Consider the following 20,547-nt stretch of genomic DNA (forward strand, 5'->3'; position numbering starts at 1 on the left):
TCCCAGGCCCCCCGACCCACGCCGCGCTCGCTGGCAGGCGGGAGGGGAGCAGCGTCCCGAGCGCCGCGGCGCCGGTCTCCTCCGCAAAAGCACGAGCAGGAAGGACGCACGAGCGGCCCCGCTTCGCAAAGGGCGTTTATGGAAACGGAACGGGGGTGAGGGCCGGGCGCGGCGCGCCGGGGTCACATGTTGGCTCGTTCTCGCTGCAGCCGCGAGTTGTAGGCGCGGGATACGGTGTTCCAGGCATCCATGTAGCGGTCCATGCACATGGCGATGCACTTCTGCGGGCGGGGAGGGCGCGCGGCTCAGCTCCGGCCCCGGCCCCGGCCCGCGCCCCCACCCCGCGCCCCCACCCCAGGGCAGCGGGCTGCGCACGCGCAGCGGCCTCCCCGCGGCCCCGCCGGTCTCACCTGTTCCGAGTTGTCCAGGGAGCCCCCAGGCTTTCCGATGCACTTCCGGAAGCACTTGTCCGTCATCCTCTGTGGGGACATGCGAGCTCAGCCGCGACAGCCGCCCCCAGCGGACCCCACCGCCCTGGGCGCCCGCCCCGGCCTGACCCCGGACCTGCAGCAGCTCCTGCGCGTTAGCCACGGCGATCTGCACCTTCACCTGCTCCATGATGAGCCCCGGGTCCAGCTTGCCGCCGCCGGAGCTCCCGAAATCGGAGCCGAAGCCACCCTCCATGGCTCCGCAGAGTCAACCGAACCGTGACCGCGTGCGCCGACCCGTACCCACGCCGGAAGTCTGCCGCCCAGGGCACCACGGGAAATGGAGTCCAGGTGTGCTGGTAGAGGAGCCGGACCACAACTACCACAAGGCCGTGCGCCCTCCACCCGTGCGCGCAAGCGCAGGGAGCGGGTAGCCTCGCAGAGTGGAATATTTACGCGAGCCGGTAGGTCGTGCCCCGCTCCCCTTGCAGGGGGTGCCGCGCATGCGCGCGGGCCGGCAAGCGCGTCACGTGACCCGAGGCGGCGGCCGACCCGCGGTGGTGTCCGACGCGCGTCTCCTGCGGGGCCGGGGCCGCGTGGTCAGAGTGGACGCGGGCAGCAGTAAAACCAAATGTTTATTGGGTGTTGTACAAAAGTGTCCAGTCGTAAAACGCGTATTACAAACACGGGAGGGGACAGACCACACGTTTGGCATGCAAGTTCACGGACGCCGGCCGGTCGTGCTGGTGCTCCGGCGGGGCGCGCCGGGGCAGACCGCGGGGCCCCGGCCCAGGGAACCGACCCCGCGTCCTTTAAAGCGGCTTAAAGCTAAGAATGCGAACAACTACGGCGCGGACCGCGGGACCCCGCACGGCTCACCGGCGCCCCCACCCCCCACCCCGGTCAGGCCACCACGGGGCGGGCGTAAGGCGGGGAACCGGCCGGAGGAGCACATTAGCCACCTGCTGGGAGCGAGCCCTACCCACGCACCGGGGGCGCACTCCCCGCGCACGAGCCCCCCATCCGCACTCCCAAGACACGTCGCGGGACGCGGCCGAGGCCAGGGCGCACTGTCTGGACGACCCCCGCCCCACGCTCCACGGCCTCGGCCTGTGCAGGCCAGGCCCGCAGTGTGCGAGGCGGGATGGGGGTGGGGGACGCACCGCCTGCGGCTCTCCTGGGAAAGGCCCTGCGTGGGGCGGGGCGAGCTCCCCAGGGCCCCCCAGGAAGGCGGGGAGTGGTGGTGAGCCGTTTTCGTCCACGAGAACCGACCTCGTGGCCTGGGGACCGGGCGGCCGGGGGAAGAACTAGACCTCAAGCAAGGGGCTGCGGGCGGATTCTTGGTGCAAAAGCCTCCGACCCTCCGGCCACAAGCAGGTTCGGAGGGAAGGAGGCAGGCGTGCTGCGGACCTAGGGCGGCGTCGGGCGCGCTGGGAAGGGCCCGACGCGGACTGCTTGTAAACGGGCTGCCTTCTGGGGCAGCTGCCTCCGTGGCTCAGTGTGACGTCTTTAAGACTTGAGCTGCGCTTTCTGAAGGAATTTGCCGTCTGGGGCCTTGAGGTTACCGAGATGGCCCCCCTCAACGCCAGCCCCTTGGGAGGGGGCTGTCCCAGGGACGCTGGCATGAGGCCTGAAGCGGGATCCGGCAATCTGAGTACTGACCAATGTAAAAAAATAAATATCCATTAAAAAAATAACTTGTGTATCTGTGTGGGAGGGGTACACACGGCGAGGGACCGCCGCGGCAGCACGGCGGCCGGGTGGGGGGACGTGGAGCCGTCCTGTGGAATCAGCCAGCACTGGCCTCAGAGAACCAGCCTTTCAGCAAGGTCGCCACAGAAGCTAGGACAGACAGCGAGACACGCACAGAGCACACGGGACATGGTGGGGGTCAGGACTCAGCCCCATGCACAAGGCACAGAGTGGGAGAACAGCTTGTGGGCGGCCCAGTAGCTCACCGTCGAGTCCCCCTCTTCACCGAGGGAGGGCGGGACGTGGCTGTGCCCCGTGGACAGTGGCTTTGAGACAGGGGGACACTTGCTTCCCAGGTGATCCCGCTTCCCCTTCCACCTGTCCCCTGGCCAATTACCTGGTGACAAGTCTCCAAACGGAGCTGTCCCTGTTCCTGGGTTTCCAGCTCACTCTCCTGCCTCGTGGTCCTGCAAGCTTAGGAACCGGACTACAGAAAGCTCCAGAAACCCAAGAGCCAGACAGCCAGGAAGGGAAAAGGGGCCCACAGCCGAGTGCCCCAGTGTGGCCGGCGGCAGCTTTCCATCACACAGGAAGTACACCAGAGCCCCTGAGCCCAGGCCGAGCAGCCAAAACCCGCACCCAGGCCCCTGCCACACCTGCGGCCGGGCCACCAAAAGGCCACAGGGGATGCGCCTGCCGCCCCCAGGTCAGAACCTGGCTTCTGGACTGGGATCTTAAGGGGCTTCATTGGACAGGGCAGCCCTGCTCTCCGTGCACTCGGGGCCCACAGGGCAGCCCCCAGCGGCAGCGTGCGGGGGAGGCAGAGGGACCGCAGTGCCTGAGCCCGGCCCAGCCTTCCTGCCTCCACACCCAAGCCGTCAGCCATTCCGTCCTCGGCCTCGAGTTCAACCGAATGGTGAAATGGGGCACCAAAAAAACGTCTGGCCAGTGGCGGTGAAGGACGTGTCCGAGGACGCCCACCCGCAGGAAGACCCCAGAGACCCGCCCGCGTTCTGGCAGTATACGCTTAAAAACCCTCTAGAAATGTATCAAGGAGTAAAGACAGCCAATGATAGAAAAATAGTTTTCAGTGGCTCTGGGTAAGGACGAGTGATGAGGCGCGTTCCGTTCACATCATGCGGCAGCCTCTCGAGGTGGTCCTGGGGTCCCCCTGGAAAGAAAGGCCCGCAGCCTAAGAGGAACGCGCAAGCCCACTGGGCCACGCAGCTCCCCCAATCCCGGCCGCGGAGGGAGGGGACCAGGGCCTGCACCCCCCACCCCAGGGACACCAGCTCCCAGCAAGCTGATGGAGCTTCAGCCTCAACTGTCCCTGTTCCACAACCTTCCACGTCGGCCTTGCTTCTGTTCCGAGCCCACGGGCCATCACAACTTAACGTTCAGACACCAGTCGTACCACGCAGAGGGGCTGCGGCTCGTCCCCAGGCCTCAGGAGCACACCCCCCACCCCCCGAAAACCATCACTGAAGCTGGGGGATCCCAGGCAGGAGCAGCAGTGGTCTCAGAGCCCGCTCACTGGGGACCCTCGGGGCTACACCGGTGCCGCCTGGAGGTACTTGGGGTTCAGCACCCCACTCCTGAGGGCCCCGGGCCACAACCCTGAGGTCCACACGGGGGCAACAGCCAAGAGGCGAGGGTAGTCCCCCACAGGCCATCTCCGGTGGCGGGCGGTGCGGCCTGGGGTCGGCCGGCGGGGGAGGCCTGGGCGGTGGCCAAGCTGCTGGCGGGCAGCCCTGGGGGACCTGGCGGGCAGGCGTGCACGTGTGCACCGAGCATGCGTCCACGTGAGCCACCCGGGGGCCTCTACCTGCTGGTGGAAGAGATCCTCCTCGCCGAACTCCGCGGCCTCCTCTTCTCCCTCCTCCCCATTCTCCGTCTCCCGCACCACTGAGGACTGCTTCACGGTTCTCATGGCCACCTCCTGCGCCAGAGAAAGGCCACGAGCGCTTGACCCCTTGGGTAGCGGGGGCCACCCGTCTCGGTGACGGGCAGGTGGGATGCTCCGGCCGAGAGCCACATCCCTCCCGAACCCCGGGTCGCACGGTCCCTGGCCTGTGGGCCAAAGCTGCACCCCAGAGCTCCTGCCCAGCCTGGGGTGCAGTGAGGGTGAGGCAGGGAGCCTCCAGGAGGGACCCAAGGACAAGGAGGCGGTAAGCCCCCAGCAAGGCTCGGGCACCTACCTCCCCGTCGGCGTTGACCAGGACGGTGCGGAAGCTCTCGCCCGTGCCCCAGCTGTCCTGGCTCTTCCACACGAGCGTTGAGGGGGGGCTGTGGGCCACTCCTGCACCAGCTGCCCACACCTGGGGACACCGGAGGGCCTCCCCATCAGTGCTGGCTCTGGGCCCGGTACCTGCCACCAGTCAGCTCCCGGTCCCTGCCCCCTGGGTCCCGCTGATGGAGGACAGTTGACAGGGTACAGGGGACACTGAGGTCCGGTGGCCAAGGACTCATGTCAGTAAATGTAGGCTGAGCGGTGACCAGAGGCCCATCAGCCTCAGGGGTCCACACCTGTGATCTTCTGTCTCCGCCAGCGCCCGCCAGCCCAGACCCTCCTCCAGCGTGGGAGGCTGACAGGTCACCCCAGGGCTCCACAGGGCTCCAGGGACAGTCCAAGGACAGAATGGCACACAGGTGACCAGTGACCGGACACAGCTGTTCTCAGAGCCAAGTCACCCCACCCTAAACCACTGCCTGCTTCCCGAGAACCCCCACATCCCAGCCCGCGCCGCCGCCCCCAGTGGCCACTCTCCCACCGCCACCTACCGTGACCGTCTGGCCGGCGCGCAGCACGTACTTGGGCGTGAACTTGTAGGAGATCTCCTCCCCCTCCAGGATCTGCCTCTTGATCCTCCAGTTCCCCAGAGACTGGTCCTGGCACGGCGGACACGGCGCCTGACGCACAGCTCGGGGACGGCGCCCCCAGCTCCGCACCCCGTCCCCGGAAGCCCCTCACCTTGTCCGAGCTGTTCTTCAGCTGCACGAACCTGCCCTCCAGGTCGATCTCGTCGATGCTGACGCCGCCCGAGGCCGAGGCCTGCTGCGCCAGGTGGAAGCTGGTGCTGCTGCCGCTGCTGCTGCCCGTGCCCGTGCCGATGCCGCTCGAGCCCGGGCCCGGCGAGTCCTCCGCCTCCAGCCGCTTGCGCTTGCTGCGGCCCGCGCGCCCGGCCGTGGACACGCTGCTGCTGCTGCTGCTCGACGTGGCCCGCGACACGGCGATCCGCGACGACGGGCTGGGGGTCAGCTTCAGCCTGCGGGACGGAGGGGACGGCCGCGGACACATTTGCTAACCGCGGTGGGGGGGGGCGCGCTCCTCGCCCGGCCCCGCCCCTCCGCCCCGCCCCCGCCCCAGGGCACGCCCACCTCTCCTCCTCGCCCTCCAGCAGCTTGCGGTAGGCGCTGATCTCCATGTCCAGCGCCAGCTTGACGTCCAGCAGCTCCTGGTACTCGGCCAGCTGCTGCTGCATCACGTCCCGCATCTCGGTCATCTCCTGCTCCTTGGCGTCCAGCATCTTGCGGAACTTGTCGCGCTCCCCCGCCATGGTCTCCTCCAGCTCGCGAATCCGGTCCTCTGCGGCACTGGCCTGGCGGGCGGGGGGGGTTCCGGGCAGCCGGGTCAGGCCGGCCTCTGCGGGTCCCGCAGAGAAGCGCACCGGGATGCGGGGCTCTTCCCCGCCTCCTGCGGCCGCGGGCGGGCACCGACGGCGGGCAGGCGGCCTTGGTGGAGTGGGGCCGGGGGCTCCGGAGGCCGGTGGGCCCAACAGCCCCGCGGGCCGGGGGAAGGGGTGCCGCGTCACCCACGATGCCGTTCCGGCTCGCCTACACCCAACGCCGGGGGCGCGCGCCCGCGGGGGCAGGCCCCGGGGGTCACCTGCTTCTGGAGGCCGGACAGCTGGTAGCTGAGGGACTCGAGCCGCATGCGCGCTTCCTTCAGCTCCTCCCGCGCGGCGCTGGCGGCCTTGTCGTTCTGGTCGGAGCTCAGCTTGGCGCTGTCGAGCTGGACGGGCGCGGACAGCGGTGTGAGGGGCCGGCCGCGGGCACGGAGCCCCCCGCCCCCCGCCCGCCGCCCCCGCCGGCCCCGCCGGCCCGCACCTTGGCCTGGTAGGTCTGCTCCAGCTCCAGCTTGTACAGGCGCACCTGCTCGTCGTGCTGGCTGCGCAGCTCGTCCAGCGCCTGGGCCATCCTGAAGTCGTACTCCTGCTGCCGGCTGCTGTCCACCTCCACCAGGCGGCGCTCGTGCCGCCGCCGCGTCTCCCGCACCTCCTGCGCGGGGGGCCGCGGTCAGGGCCCCGCACCCCCGCCTCCGCGACCCCGATTCTCCCCCTCCCGAGCCCCAAGTCCGCGTGGGCGCCCACACGCCCGCACCGCTGCGGAGCAGCCCCAGCCCGGCCCCGGCGTCCCCCACTGGCAAGCAGGTAAATAAAACGTGCCCCCGCCCCCCACAGGGGCACTACCCGGCCGCGACCGGGCGCCCCCACGCACTGCCCCGGGAAGGGCCCCGGAACGGCCCGAGCCGACGCCGCAGGGCGGGAAGCAGACACAGGAGGCCACACGGGGGGGGGGGTGAGTCCACGCGGGTGACCCGCCCAGACCGGGATGGGAAGGGGGATCCAGCCGCTGGGGGCTGGGGGGAGGGGGGCTGACGCTGACAGGGACCGGGCTGCTTTGGGGCCGACAGAAAGCCTAGGGTTAGAGATGAAGATTGCGCGGTTCTGCAGACTACTAAAGCCGGCCCAACTGTACACTTTACAAGCGTCGCAGAACAGGAACGCTCCAATAGAGCTACTGTTAAAAGAACGCCTGACAAGGGGCTCCTGGGGGGACTCATTCAGCCGGGCACCCAACTCTTGGTTTCTGCTCACATCGTGACCTCAGGGTGGGGGGGTCCGGCCCCACATCCGGCTGTGCGCTTGGTGGGGACCCAAACTGAGTCTCTCCCGCTCCCCTTCCCTCTGCCTCGCCCCTGCTCGCACACTCAGGCACTCCTCTCGCTCTCAAATAACCCCGTGGATAAAATCTTAAAGTAAGAACTCCTGCTGAGCCCATCCCAGGAACCTGGGGACAGAGACACAGAGACCCAGGCATCAGGACAGCGTGGGGACACCACAGCGACACTAAACCCAGCAGGAGGGCTGGGCCCGGAGCACAGCTGCCCCAGACACAGGTGCCCGCGGAGGGCGCCGTTCCCCAGCCTTGGGCTCCGAGGGAAGGAGAAACTCGCTCTGCACAGCCAGCCGCCTCTCACACTGCGCCATCAGCGTGTAAGACCAAGAGCAATGCTTCTCAAGGAAGCCAGTCCTGTTCTCAAAGAACCCGTAAACCTCGGGCAACGCAGGACCAGGACACCCACCTTCACGGCGCCCCCCATGCTGGCTCCCCGCCAGGAGCTCCTGGCCACCAGCCTCAGGGAGCCCCGCCGGGAGCCCTTCCAGGGTGTCCTGCGGGCTCCCCTCAAAGGTCCCCGCATGGCTCTCTTCCCGGGATCCTTCCTCACAAGTACGGACCCCCTCAAAGGCTCGGGGTCTCCAGTGGATGTCTTCGGGGCTTCCCGCAGGGACTCCCCCCTAGCTGTCCTGGCCCTGGCTCTCGGGGGGCCGGGCTGGAGCTGGAGCCCACTCCTCAGGTGTATGGGCATGTTCCCGCCAGCCCCCCGGCCTGCCCCCGGGGCACTGAGTGCAGGAAGCTGCCGCCCCAGGGTTCCGTTCTGGGACGTGACAGGACAATGAGCTCTGTGATGACGAGCTGGGAGGGGTCCCGACGCCACATCCCCTCCCGGAAGACACAGAAACCCCAGCTCTCGCTGCCAGGAGCGTCCTTCACTCCCAGGCGGGCCCACCATACCCCAGAGCTGGGGGCCAGGGATTCCGAGCTTGAGGGGTGGGGGGGACCCAGGAAGCAAGGGACGCAGATGGACCCTCCCCTGCCCTGTCACAGAGAGGGTCTGCCGGCACCCCCAAAAGATGTGTCCACGTCCGAATCCCCAGAAGCGGGAGTGTGGCCTTATTTGGAAAAGGGGGCTTTGGAGATGGGATTTGTTAAGAGTCTCCAAATCAGACCTTCTGGATCACCCCGGTGGGCCCTAAACCAACAAGTATCCTCGTGAGAGACAGGAGAGCGCAGACAGGAGAAGCACGTGAAGACGGAGCCACACGGGGCACCTACAGCCCCCCCCCCGCCGCCCCCCCCCCCCCCCGGGGGCTGGGAGAGGCAGCAGGACCCGCCCCCGCATGGGCCCGGGCTCCAGGAGGTGGCAGGACGCGCCGGGCCCACCTCCTCGAAGACGTTCTTGCGGAAGTCGAGCTCCTCCTGCAGGCTCTGGCAGCGGTTCTCCAGGTCCACGCGCATCAGCGTCTCCTTCTCGAGCTGCTTTTTGGCCACTGCGTGACCGTCCTCCGCCTGGGACACAGGACAGAAGCTGGGGCGACAGCCTGTCTGTCGCACCGTGTGGCCTCTCGGGGCCGGAGATCCCCTTACACACACACACACACACACACACACACACAACAGGGGGTGTCAAGGGCTTGGAGACCGGCGGCCACCGGCATCCTGGCCCTGGGCCGCTCCCCCACGACGGGATGTCCGGCCGCCACCCCAGACCCCGGCACTCGCCACTGGGGCCGCTGGAAACCCACCTTAGCCAGCTGGGCCCGCAGCTCGGCCACGTCGCTCTCCAGGCCACGCTTGTCACTGAGGGCGGCGGCCAGCTCTGCCTCGCTGCGGTGGAACAGGGACTCCAGATCCTTCACGCGGCCCTGAGCCGCGGCGAGCTCGCCCTCCCTCTTCTTGGAGCTGCGGGTCAAGGGCGGGCGTTAGCCAGGAGCAGGCGGGGCGAGCCGTGGGGGGGGGGGGATCCCTATCGCCCCTCTAGCGGCGCCAGGAAGCCCCGGAACCGGCTCCCTCCGGCCTCTGAGCCACGGGCACCTCCCCTGAGGTAACCAGGCCCTGGGCCGGTGGCACAAAAGGCGTCCGTTCCTCAGACCCGCTCTGCACATCAGGACTCCACCAGCCGACAAGTACGAGCGCTCAAAAAGACCTCAAGGAAAGAGCTTTAATGTCATTTTTCTTTTTTCTTTTTTTTTGACAAATCACAAGCAGACAGAGAGGCAGAGAGAGAGGGGGAAGCAGGCTCCCCACCGAGCAGAGAGCCCCACGCGGGGCTCGATCCCAGGACCCTGAGACCATGGCAGAGGCTTTACCCACGGGGCCACACCCCTTTAATGTCATTTTTGTGTAATTTTTGGACATGGGGGGGAATCAACGAAGGGGAGAACGATGTTTAAAAAAACGTATAATTTAGTAAAGTTGCAGGTTACAAGGCTGCCCTTTGAAAAGTCGATCTCGCTTACAAACTCCTCGAGGCAGGTTCAGCTGACTCCCCAGGAGACAATTTCCCCGACACCAAAGAGGCGAACAGATTCTTGAACGCCCAGCTGTCTGCAGCACAGGCCTGGGGCTCCTGGACGTTTCTCAAAGGAATTCACCACCTTCCAGGAGTTGAATGCGCGCCACCCCCCACCTAGGAGCCGAGGGAGCCGTCCCCAGCAAGGGGACAGTCTCCCCCAAGCGCTGCTCACACAGAGGCGCTATGGGGACCAAGCAGCATCCCTGGGCCAGCCCCCCAACCGCACACCCAGTGAGAACTGCTGGGGATGCAGCTTTGGCTGCACGAGGCGGGGGGTGGCATAGGGACCCGTGGCTTCGGCCGCCAAGCTGCTGTGTCCTCGGCAGCAGCCCTGGGACACGGAGCTCCAGCCGCGCCTCTGACCGCCACCCTCCATGAGGGTCACGGGGTCCCCGCAGTCCTCACCCCTGAGCTTGCACCACACGATCCTGGCTCTCCTGCCCACGGTGGGACTGAAACCCTCAGCCCCCCGAGCAGCTTCTGCAGGGGTTCAGGAAGATGAGTACCTCGTCTGAACCCGTCACCGAGAGCCCGCTTTGTGGGGACGGCCCCCCTCGCACCAGAGGGAGCACTGGGCTCTCCTGATGTGGAACTTTCTCATGGGTGGAGCGGACGGTGAAGCCCGCGAACCCACCTCAGGAGGGCAGAGAAGCGGGGCGGGAAGTGAGGGAGGAGCACTAGCCACGTGGGAACCCCGCTTTCAAGGCGCACAGCCCTGCCTGGGGCCGCCCTGGAAACAGACCTGGATGAGGGGAGCATTAAGAACGAGTCAGATCCAGGGGCGCCGGGGGGGCTCCGTGGGTTCAGCCTCTGCCTTCGGCTCAGGTCATGATCTCAGGGTCCTGGGATCGAGTCCCGCATCGGGCTCTCTGCTCCGTGGGAAGCCTGCTTCCCCGCCCCCCCGCCTGCCTCTCTGCCTGCCTGTGATCTCTGCCTGTCAAATAAATAAATAAACTCTTAAAAAAAAAAAGAACAAACCAGATCCATTATTTCCGGGAAGGAGCTCGTAGGCAGAAGAAGCAAAAGTACGGAGGCTCTGGGGTCAGGCGCACCCGACGCGTTTAAGAGCAGCCGTAAAGCCAGGCTGAGAGGAACAGAGGCATCAGGTGATGTGGAAAATGTCTTTTTTTAAGTTCATTTGAATAATCTCTACACCCACCGTGGGGCTTGAACAAATAAGCCCAACACACGCTCTCCCACTGGGGTCAGCCAGCCGCCTTGATGCGGAAAATCAACACCTTCATCCAATATTCGCATTCTGCAAAACTACACAGAACGGCCCAGAAAGCAGGGGTGCTGGGGGCTCCCACGGGCCACGTGTCCCGACCATCAAGGCTGAACGCGGCTTCCTCATCTGTGGGACAGTCCTAGAGGGGTGAGTGGGAGCATCTGACCTATCGGTCGGGTCCTCTATGCAGCCACCCGCGCTCCCGTCCTCGCCGGGATGTGCTGATAAACGGGTCGGGAAGAGAAGCCACTCGACCTACGTGCGGCCAGCTCCCTGCCCGGGAAGGGCTCCTGCGGTGGGACAGGAAGCGAGGGGACGGAGTGTGGCCTGCAGCCTCTGCTGGCCAGAGAGCGGCCGCCGGACAGGAGGCCTTCCCAGGGGAGCAGGGGCCTCCGGTGAAAGTGACGGCGCAGACGTGCAGAGCCCCTACCGCCAGCCCCGCTGCACTGGCCGCTCCCCTGTCCTGTCTGCCGCCCGCCGCACCCAGCATCAGGCCAAGGGAAGCGGCGGACAGTGGGCACAGCTTTCACCCCCAGAAGCCGTCACAGAACAATGGGACCGGCCTCTCACAGCCACGGCTCCCCTGGTGAACCTGTCCCGGGCGCGGGAACATCCCGGTGTCTGGGACGGAATCCCAGCACGGAGGACATCTGACGACTCTGGGGGGACGTCCACGAGAGGCTCGTGGCCTCCAAAGCCCACCCCCGCCGGTGTCTCCGGCAGCCGCTGTGAGTTTACGGAAGGCCGTGTGGGTGCTCACACCGGCCACGCGGTCTGTCTGGGGGAAGACTGCTGCAGACTTTCGCTTTTCTCTCTAAACCAGCTCGCATTTCCCACTTTCTCACCAGTGAGCACCTGGGACCGCGAAGCAGGAAAAATCAACACTTCTGGCCCAGCCAAGGAGCCACACCCAGAGTCCCAGGCCTGGGGAGGCTTCTGGAATCCTCAGTGGCCACAGGGAAAGCAGCTGGGGTCCCGGGCAGTGCCGACTCTGGAATTCCCTCAGTCTTCCCCAAGAAGTACAAATCCCTTTTTATTAAAAAACCTACAATGGGGCGCCTGGGTGGCTCAGTGGGTTAAGCCTCTGCCTTCGGCTCAGGTCATGATCTCAGGGTCCTGGGATCGAGCCCCGCATCGGGGCTCTCCCCCTCTCTCTGCCTACTTGTGATCTCTGTCAAATAAATAAATAAAATCTTTAAAAAACAAGAGCAAAAACAAAAATCCTATGAAACTGGCAGGCTACAGTCTACCCCGGGTCTAGCGTCGCTCCCCGGCGGACCAGGCTCCGGACCCCATGGGGCCGCCCCGCGCACGCTTCCGCCCCTGTGGCTCTCCACGGAGGGACCCCCGCGGCGCATCCCTGAGCCAGAGCAGCTGGGCTGAGGCCACATACTGTGGGGCTCCGAGGTTGGGACGTTCTGGAAAGGGCAGGACCGCAGTGGCCGGGACGGGACGGAGGGACGGGGAACATGGGATTTTTAGGGCAGCGAAGCCGTAAGGGCGGACACGTCTTCATGACGCAGGCGTCCGAGCTCGCAGAAGGCACCCCCTGCTGAGAGAGAAGCCTCATGTCCTCTCGGGCTCCGGCTGGTGCCGTTACCTGGGTGCCGCGTGTGGGTTACGACGGCGGAGCTCGCCTGCTACTGGGTGGGGAAACCAGAGCAGAGACTTTGGAAACTCTGGCCTTTCCCCCTATTTTCCTAGACACATAAAACTACCTAAACCCAAAAATGGAGGAGAAGAAAAAACATCCCAGAAACGTGAAGGAGACTCTGTCAGCGGCTGGGACTGTGGACGGGGACTTGGGAGCCAGGCAGGCCTCCGTCCAGGTCACTGCCAACCCGAGGGACCGTGGACAAGCCTGGCCCCTGGTCCGGTTTGCAACCACCCCCCACACACCGAGGTGGGGACAATGACAGTCCCGCCCTGGTCACGTGTGGCCGCCTGGTGTCATCGTGGTGTCATGGCGGCCTCTACCCGCACTTAGTCTGGTGCCGTCCCGCCGCAGCACCTGTGGCTCTCCACGCCGAGTGCACGGGCCTGTCTCTCAGGAGCGCTTTGGAAGGAGAGAAAAGGCCCAGCCTGAAGGCTGCCAGCCCGGCCCAGCGGGGAGCGCAGCCCGGATGTGGGGCGGGGACGGAGGCGGGCGGCCCCACAGCCCCACGGGAGCCTTGGAGGATGAGGGTCCCCACGCCGCACGTGAGGCAGCGCGCCGAGGTGTCCGGGGACCCGCGGCCTGGCGGTGGGGAGGGCTAGCACACCAGTGGCCCCGAACTCAGGGCGGAGAGGGGAGGCTGGGCTGCTTGGCCCGGGGCCGTCCTTTCCCTGAGGGAGTGGGGGGAGCTGCTCAGGTCTACTTTTTATTTTTATTTTTTAAAGAGTTTATTTATTTATTTGACACAGAGAAAGAGATCACAAGGAGGCAGAGAGGCAGGCAGAGAGAGGGGGAAGCAGGTTCCCTGCAGAGCAGAGAGCCCGATGCGGGACTCGATCCCAGGACCCCGAGATCATGACCCGTGCCGAAGGCAGAGGCTTAACCCGCTGAGCCACCCAGGCGCCCCGGCCATTCAGGTTTAAAAGCTTCCCTGGGCCGAGTGATGCTGGGGACCAAAGGTGGTGGGAAGGGCCGGCTGAGGCCCAGGCCACAGAGCCCGTCCCCGCCAGCCGCCAGCCCGCCCGACCTGCCTGACACGACGGTGTCCGGGGTGCCCGAGGGCCGCACGCCTACCCCTTGTTGGCCTCCTCCAGCTCCGCCTTCAGCTTCCCCAGCTCGATCTGCAGCCGGGCCCGCTCCCGCGCCGTCTCGTCCAGCACCCTGCGGGCATCCGCCAGCTCCGACTCGTACAGTGTCTTGATGCCGCTCACCTGCCGAGTTGCAGTCAGGCCCAGGTCAAGGACAGACCCCGTTCCCCACCGACAGCGGGCCGCCCCCGGCCTGGACACGGCTCCTCCTGAGCCCTTGGCCCCCCGCCCCCTCCCCAGGGGGACCCCAGCCGGCCGAGCTCTCCAGGTCCCGGTCCCCCGCCAGCTGCGCGCACAGCTCATGCTTCTTGCCGCCTTCTCGCCCCCAACCCTCCCCCGTGTCTGCTGCAGAGGGCCCGGCACGGGTGTTACAACATCTGGAACCAACGAGGGCCATGAGAGAGCCCCTCCGTCCCCCTCGGGTGGCCAGAGTCAAAGAGACAAAGGGTAGTAAACGCAGGCGGCGACACCGGGAAACCTCAGGCCCCTGCGGGCAGCGGGCGGGAGTGGGAAACGGGCCCGGCGCCGGGCAGCCAGCTGGGCAACGGACCCTGGAACCCAGCGACCCCACGGCTGGGACCTCCGTGCCCGGAGAATTAGCACGCACGTGCACACGAAGCTGCGTGTTCGTGGCTCAGCCCACCGCAGGCGGAGGTGTGAACGAGCCCGACGTCCCCCGCCCCAGCAGCAGCGAGGCCCCCACGCGCGGCCCCGGGGACGGACCCGAGCCCACGACGCGCAGGGAGGGAACCAGACACAGAAGGGCACGTGGGGTGTGAGTCCACGTGTGTGACACGCCCAGACCAGGCTCCTCCACGGACGGGAAGGGGGCTCGTGGGGGCTGGGGAGGGCGCGGGGGTGACGACTGATGGGGACGGGGCTTCTTCTGGGAAAGCGGCAATGTTCGGCTGTGCACCTCCCCCCACGCACCCGCCACTGACCTGCGGAGCGTCCGAGCCACGGGCGCTGGGAACTCCAGCCCGGTGACCTGCAGGTGGAGAAGGCGGACGGAGGACGACACAGAGCCGCCGCTCGTCCCCTCCCACGAAACCACACAAAGCCAGCAGGTGGGGGGGTGCGGGGGAGGCCGGGACCCCTCCTCCCACAGGAAGGCCCCAGAGCAGAGGGGGCTGCCGGGAGCGGCCCACGACCTGCTGCACGGTCGGGTAAGCGGCACCCGCTGCCCAGGGACCAAGGGGCCTCCAGGAGCGGGGACTCTTCAGAAGTTGGGGTTCTAACAGCCAGTCTGAGCACCACCCCCCACTGGCCTGGGCATCCTGGGCCTCAAGACAGCAGCTCCCAGTCACTTCATCTCATAGGTGAGACCGGATGTGGGCTCCTGGCCCTATCTCACAGATGGGGAAACTGAGGCATGGAATAGGAAACTGGTCTCTCCTGACCCATCGCGTGCAGGGCAGAGGATGTCCACTGGGGCGGTTCCAAGAGGAGGACACGCGATGGGGGAGCAGAGACAACCTTCTCCCTCCCGTCCCGGCTGCGGCCACCCCCCCCCCCCAAAGCAAGGCTCCTCCCCCGCACAGAGCTGGTCGCCTGTGGCCACGCCCGATGTTTGCACCTCTGGGAACTGGATTCTGGAATCAGGCTCAGTTCACAAACGTGACTGCTCCTATCTCCAAGCGTACCTGGGTTTATGCGTGTCCTCGTTCTGCCTCCTGCCACCTTCCAGAACTCTCCTGAGCCTGAGGAAGGGCACGCGCAAGATCCCCTGCCCTGACCCCCAGCCCTTCTCTCACACCTTCCCCTCACGAGGCAGGGGTCCCGGGATGACTAGTGACCAACACGACAGTCACCAAGGCCACCAAGCCCTGAGCCAGGCTGGGGCATGGGGCAGGAGAAGCCAGCAGTCGTGACAGTGTACGTAAGTTCTCTGAGCTTCATTCCCAGGGGGGTCTGCACTAACTGCATTTATCTTTTTTTTAAGTAAACTCTACCCCCAACATGGGGCTCAGACTCACAACCCTGAGACCAGGAGGCACACACTCCACGGCCGAGCCAGCCAGGCGCGCCTCCGACTTTAACTTCGTAAACGTCCCACTGAAGTATCATCGGGCCCACTGCCCGGCCTCACCACGAGCAAACACCAGACCGACCCCAAGCTCCCCACCAGCGCTCCTCATGGCTCCCGGGGGACGTCGACCTCGGGGAATCTCTCGGTCCAGAGGGGCCCAAGGCAACGTGACACCTGAACACCGTGGGAGGTCCCGAGGGCGTCCCGGGCCAGAGGAGTGGGGGAAACTGAGGACATCCAACTAGCATGGCTGTTGGTCCATGATGTCGCTACGGCGCCAACACTGGTGAAACCACTGTGACACAGACACGAACGTGAGACGCTAACGGAACTGTGCTGGGGGACCCGGGACTCTGCACGTCCTTGGCCATTTTCCTGTAAATCCAATACTGGCCTGACAAGGTTGAGTAAGTAAAAATACATCGTATTGTTTGTCTCCACGACTGAGACTTCTGGGTCCCCCCTGGATTCGCTCGTCCCGACTGCTCTGGGCTCCGAGGCCACGCTCTGGCAGTCACCTCAAGTGTCCCAGTTCAAGTCCCAGGTTCTGGGGCGCCTGGCCGGCTCTGTCCTGCAGCTCTCGATCTCAGGTAGGAAGTTCGAGCCGCATGGGCACAGAGATTACTAGATACCAGTACTAAGTTCACGCAGTGTTTCACGCCCCCGCGTGCAGGCGCGCACATGTGGGCGCACGTCCCTTTGTCTTCAGGAGGCGCTCATCCGCAGCCGGGCCGGCACACTCGGGCCCGCGGGGAAACCATCCCACCCTCTGCGTGTGTCCAGCCTGCAAGCCCAGAGTAGTTTCTACATCGGTACGTGGCGGGGGAGAAAGAGATTTTGCGACACAGGCTGATGACAAGAACTCAGTGTTATAAATAAAGTTTTATTGGCACACAGCCCGGCCCGTTCCTTTATATAGTGTCTGTGGCAGCTTCCGCTCCAACTGCTGAGTTGAGTAGCCACGGCGGAGACAGAGCTGAAAATGCAGACGCCTGCCCTCTTCAGAGAACATCTGCCAACCCACTGTGTGGCCCTGGGACGGGTCCGAAAACTTGCGGAGGACACACACACAGAGCGTCTGTCAGAGCCCCAACAGGTGCTCTGGTGGCAGGCCCCAGCCGCCCGGCCCCTGAGACAGCCCCTGCAGAAGCCCGGCCACAGCCGACGGGAGACCGATGGCTGGGCCTTTTGTTTCGTCTTTTATGGCATTCTTCAAGTGCCAGGAATGAACAAATGTGTTAGCATGTGTTGGCGGGGGGGGGGGGCATGGCGGTAGGGGGTGTCCAGATAACCCGAGGTGGCCTTTCCCTGTTCCTGCGTCTCCGGGGGATGAAACCTTCCCGCCGAGAACCACGGTTCTGCAGGCAATCCCCGGACACAGACAGCCCATAGGGCTACTTTCTCCCACCCAGCTCTCCGCACCCCACCCCTGCTCCCAGGGTCCACCTGGGGGGCCCCCTACCTGCCCCCACCCCCCAGCAGCAACAGGACACCCGGGCAGGTGAGAGAAAAGAAACCGAAGGTCGGAGGAACTTAACACCCGAGTGGGGAGGCTCCTTGGAGAACTGCCTCTCCCTCCTGGCTCCCCCCTCTCCCGGCCAGCACCCAAGACCCCGCTCAAACAGAAATCGAGCCTGGCCCCAGCCCCTCCAGAAGCCCTCCAAGCGACACGAGCACGTGGCTCTTCAGCACAGAGCTGCCGGCGGACCGTATGCGGGCGCGTGCGAGAGCGTGCGAGGGCTCGGAAGCTTCCGTCTTCCCGCGTGCACCTCCACTGTCCGGATTTTGTTACAGGCTTGTGGCACACTTAGGACACCGTGAAAGGCATCTTCAAAGGGCTCCTTAAGTGGCTTCTCCTAATGGGATTTGGGGTTGGGACGTCTCTGGGATGGGGCCATCCTGAGCACTGGGGGGGATGGGAGTGAGCAGTTCCCCTTCCCCCACCCACTCCATGCCAGGAGCGCCCCGGGGCGTGATGACCACCGTCCTCCTGGGGGCACCAGGCACCCGGCTCCGCCCACATTCCTCCTGGAGCCACCGTCCTGTCCCAGCACCCGCCCTGCTTCTGCCCAACCCACCTCCCAAGGCCCCTCCAGCCTGGGCCCCCCTGTAGCCAAGGCCACGACCAGGTCACTCTGAAGAGCCTGGAAACCCCCAGCCCCACGCCCACTGCCCAGCGCCCGCAGGCGCCAGCTCCCTCCATCGATCCCCTGGCCGCAGGGGCAGCTGGGGGCTCCCGGAGCACCTGCTGGTGACAAGTCCCCAGCTCCAGCTGGTAGCCCCTCCCTCAGCCCGGGGACACCCGGAGCCCCTGGCCAGCCCCTGAGCCCAGGGTGGGGCAGGTTCACCACAGGCGGCAACACATCCTTTGTTCCCAGGAGCTGTCAGAGACCGGGAGACCTCACCTCCCCAGCAGAGAAGGGAACGACCCCTCCCCAGACGGCGGGATCTGGTTCCCCAGGCCCTCCCGCCCGCACTCTAGGTTGAACACCCACCCAGCGCCTGGGGGCTCCCACCAGGCCCATCACCCTCAAAGGGCTGCTCGGCATTCAGCGCTGCGCACCTGCAGGCAGCACGAGCGAGGCCAGGAGGAAGACGAGGTGCCCCAGCAGGCAGGAACCGGACAGCACCCTGAGTACCCCCGCGCCGCTCAGGCAGGTGGCCACCTGGGGTGGGGGGTGCGGACAATTCTAGTCTCACTGGATTGATGACAAAACCTGCCCACGGCCACACGGCCTGAAAACACTTCCCCAAGTTCGCATCAGAGTTCGGGTCCAGTCCCCCCCCCCCCACTCCCGCAACGCCCAGAGCACCACCTTCCAGCGAAACTTCTTCCTCCCCGTCGTCACCCAGGCCACTTTCTGAGCCGTTCCCCGTCCTGGCTGTTAAACAGGGGCGACAGAACCCACGGTTCCCGGGGCGCCCCGTCCTTTCTTCTACAAAACGCACGTTAACACGCCCGGGCAGCCAGCTAGAACAAAACGGGGCTCTGTCGTCTCCGTGTTACAGAAGAGGCACTGAGACCCAGGGAGTTTAAATGACTTGCCCAGGGTCACCCAAGTGGCTCCCCAAAATGACCCCCACAAGACTGTCACACGGCCCACGGTCAGGATAGGGGCCTGGCTCTCCCAGGGGGCCCTCAGGGGGAACCACAAGGTGAGCACTCTCCCCCCCCCACCCTGATTCCCAGCAATCACACTTGGGTTTGGAAAGGGGCCAGCAGGGGTCCAGCTAAGTGAGAAAAGAGCCTGGGGCTGTGGGAACGGGGGAGAGTTGGGTTGGAGCCACAGTCCCCAAGCAAGGAAAGAACCCACCCAGGACCCCCAGACACAGGCACTCCCATGCCCCTGGGGGGGGGGCTACCCAGCCCCTTCTCCCTCAGTCTGCAGCGAAGCCCTGGGACCCACCTGGAACCCCAAACTTCCCATTGGATCCCCAAGACCAGACGGCTCCCCATCCCCACCGGGCTCCAGCCTATCGGCCAAGCGGGTGCCCCAGGGCCCAGCTGAGGACCTCTCAAATTTCCCACGGGACCCCGGGGCATCGGACCCCCTCCCCTCCCGTGCCCACCACCCCAGGTGCCAGTAAGAGATGGAGCCTACAGCCTGATGCCTCCCCAGTTCAACTCCCAGAATCCATCCCAGGACCCTTGGAGAGTTCCGCAGAGAAGAGCACCGTGACTCCCCCCAGAGACCTCCCCCACGAGGCCCTCCACCCCTCCTCGGGGCCCCTTCAGAGAGCTTGAACTCCCAGGGTCCTCTGAGACCAGAGAACCCCACCCGGGACGCCAGGAAACCCTAACGCAGCCCCGAGACTCTCCGCCTGTCCCTCAGGGGCGGGGCTTTCTCTGGCTCACACCCTCCCGGCCAAGGGATCCCCAGATCTCCCCCGACCACTCAGGGCTCGGGCCTGCCCCTCTCGCACAGGGGGCCCCTGATCCCTTGGGGGATCCCTCAGAGGACGGGTCTACCCCAGACTGCGCTCCTCACTCGGTGGGATCACGAACCCCTCTGTGGGCCCCTCGGCGGGCGGGGCTTGTCCCAGGGCGCACCCCTCGCTCCCAGGTCCCCGAAAAGCCCCGGGGAACCTTCGGTGGGCGGGGCCTGCTCCAGGGCGCGCCCCTCGCTCCCAGGTCCCCGAAAACTCCCTCGGACTCCGCGGTGGGCGGGGCCTGCCCCAGTCTGCACCACTCGCCTGGGGCCCCCCGAGGATCCCCTCGGCCGGCAGGGCCCGCCCGGCCTCCGAGCCTCACCCACCCACGGGAGGTCCCCGAACCCCCCCGGTACCCTCAGAGGCCGAGGCCCAGCCCCGCCTGCGCCCCTAGGACCCCCCCGAAACCCCGGGGACCCCCGGTGGGCGGGGCCTGCCCGGCGTCCCCTCTCGCGCACGGAACCCCCGGGGCCCCTCCGAGGCCGGAGCCCCGGCTGCGCGCCCACCTCGCGCGTGGTCACCTCCTCCCTCTCGGAGATCTTGAGCAGCAGCCGGTCGTTCTCGAGCTCGAGCGCGCGGACACGGTCGATGTAGTGCGCCAGGCGGTCATTGAGCTCGCGCAGCTCCTCCTTCTCCTGCAGCCGCGACAGGCGCGTGGGCGACAGCGGCGTGGCGGGCCCGCCCCCGCGGCCGGGCAGCGGCGTGGCCATGGCGGCGGCGGCGGCGGTGGCGGCGGCGGCGGCGGCTCGGGGCCCGCGCGGCTCGGGACGGCGGCCGCGGCGCGGCGGGCTCATTCAATCCGCGCCGCCGACCAAGATGGCGCCCGGCGCCCGCCGCCGCGGAGCAGCCTGGGACGTGTAGTCTGTCGCGGCTGCGCGGGGCAAGCCGGGAGCGGTAGTTTCCCGCGCCCGCAAGGCTCCTCTCCCCTCCCGCTCCGCTTCCCGCTCTGTCCATTGCGGTTCCTGAAACCGCTAGCGTTCAGGGCCAGACCCCCGGACTGCAACTCCCAGCTCGCCCCCGAGGGACAGCGGGCTTCTTTCCAATGCACACCTTCCCCACTTGTACGACCTCCCTCCCTCCT

General features: G+C 66.2%; 2 protein-coding genes across 2 annotated transcripts; both read right to left on the reverse strand.

Annotated features, from left to right (window-relative positions):
- Nucleotides 1-117: 117 nt before the first annotated feature.
- Nucleotides 118-706, reverse strand: TIMM13 (translocase of inner mitochondrial membrane 13). Its single transcript, XM_045990030.1, has 3 exons — nt 565-706; nt 411-479; nt 118-281 (listed from the first exon to the last, which is right to left on the reverse strand). The coding sequence occupies exons 1-3, from the start codon at nt 682-684 to the stop codon at nt 183-185; spliced, it is 288 nt and encodes a 95-aa protein (XP_045845986.1). The 5' UTR covers nt 685-706; the 3' UTR covers nt 118-182.
- Nucleotides 118-20,275, reverse strand: LMNB2 (lamin B2). The gene is made up of 14 exons (XM_045990028.1): nt 19,973-20,275; nt 13,494-13,630; nt 8,768-8,924; nt 8,406-8,531; nt 6,228-6,398; nt 6,007-6,132; nt 5,499-5,719; nt 5,092-5,386; nt 4,902-5,009; nt 4,319-4,438; nt 3,946-4,059; nt 610-3,291; nt 411-479; nt 118-281 (listed from the first exon to the last, which is right to left on the reverse strand). Exons 1-12 carry the CDS (start codon nt 20,258-20,260, stop codon nt 3,250-3,252), a joined length of 1,905 nt encoding a protein of 634 aa, XP_045845984.1. The 5' UTR covers nt 20,261-20,275; the 3' UTR covers nt 118-281; nt 411-479; nt 610-3,249.
- Between the last annotated feature and the right edge of the window lie 272 nt (nt 20,276-20,547).

The sequence above is a fragment of the Meles meles genome, chromosome 20, assembly GCF_922984935.1.
Source record: "Meles meles chromosome 20, mMelMel3.1 paternal haplotype, whole genome shotgun sequence".
Lineage (NCBI taxonomy): Eukaryota > Metazoa > Chordata > Mammalia > Carnivora > Mustelidae > Meles > Meles meles.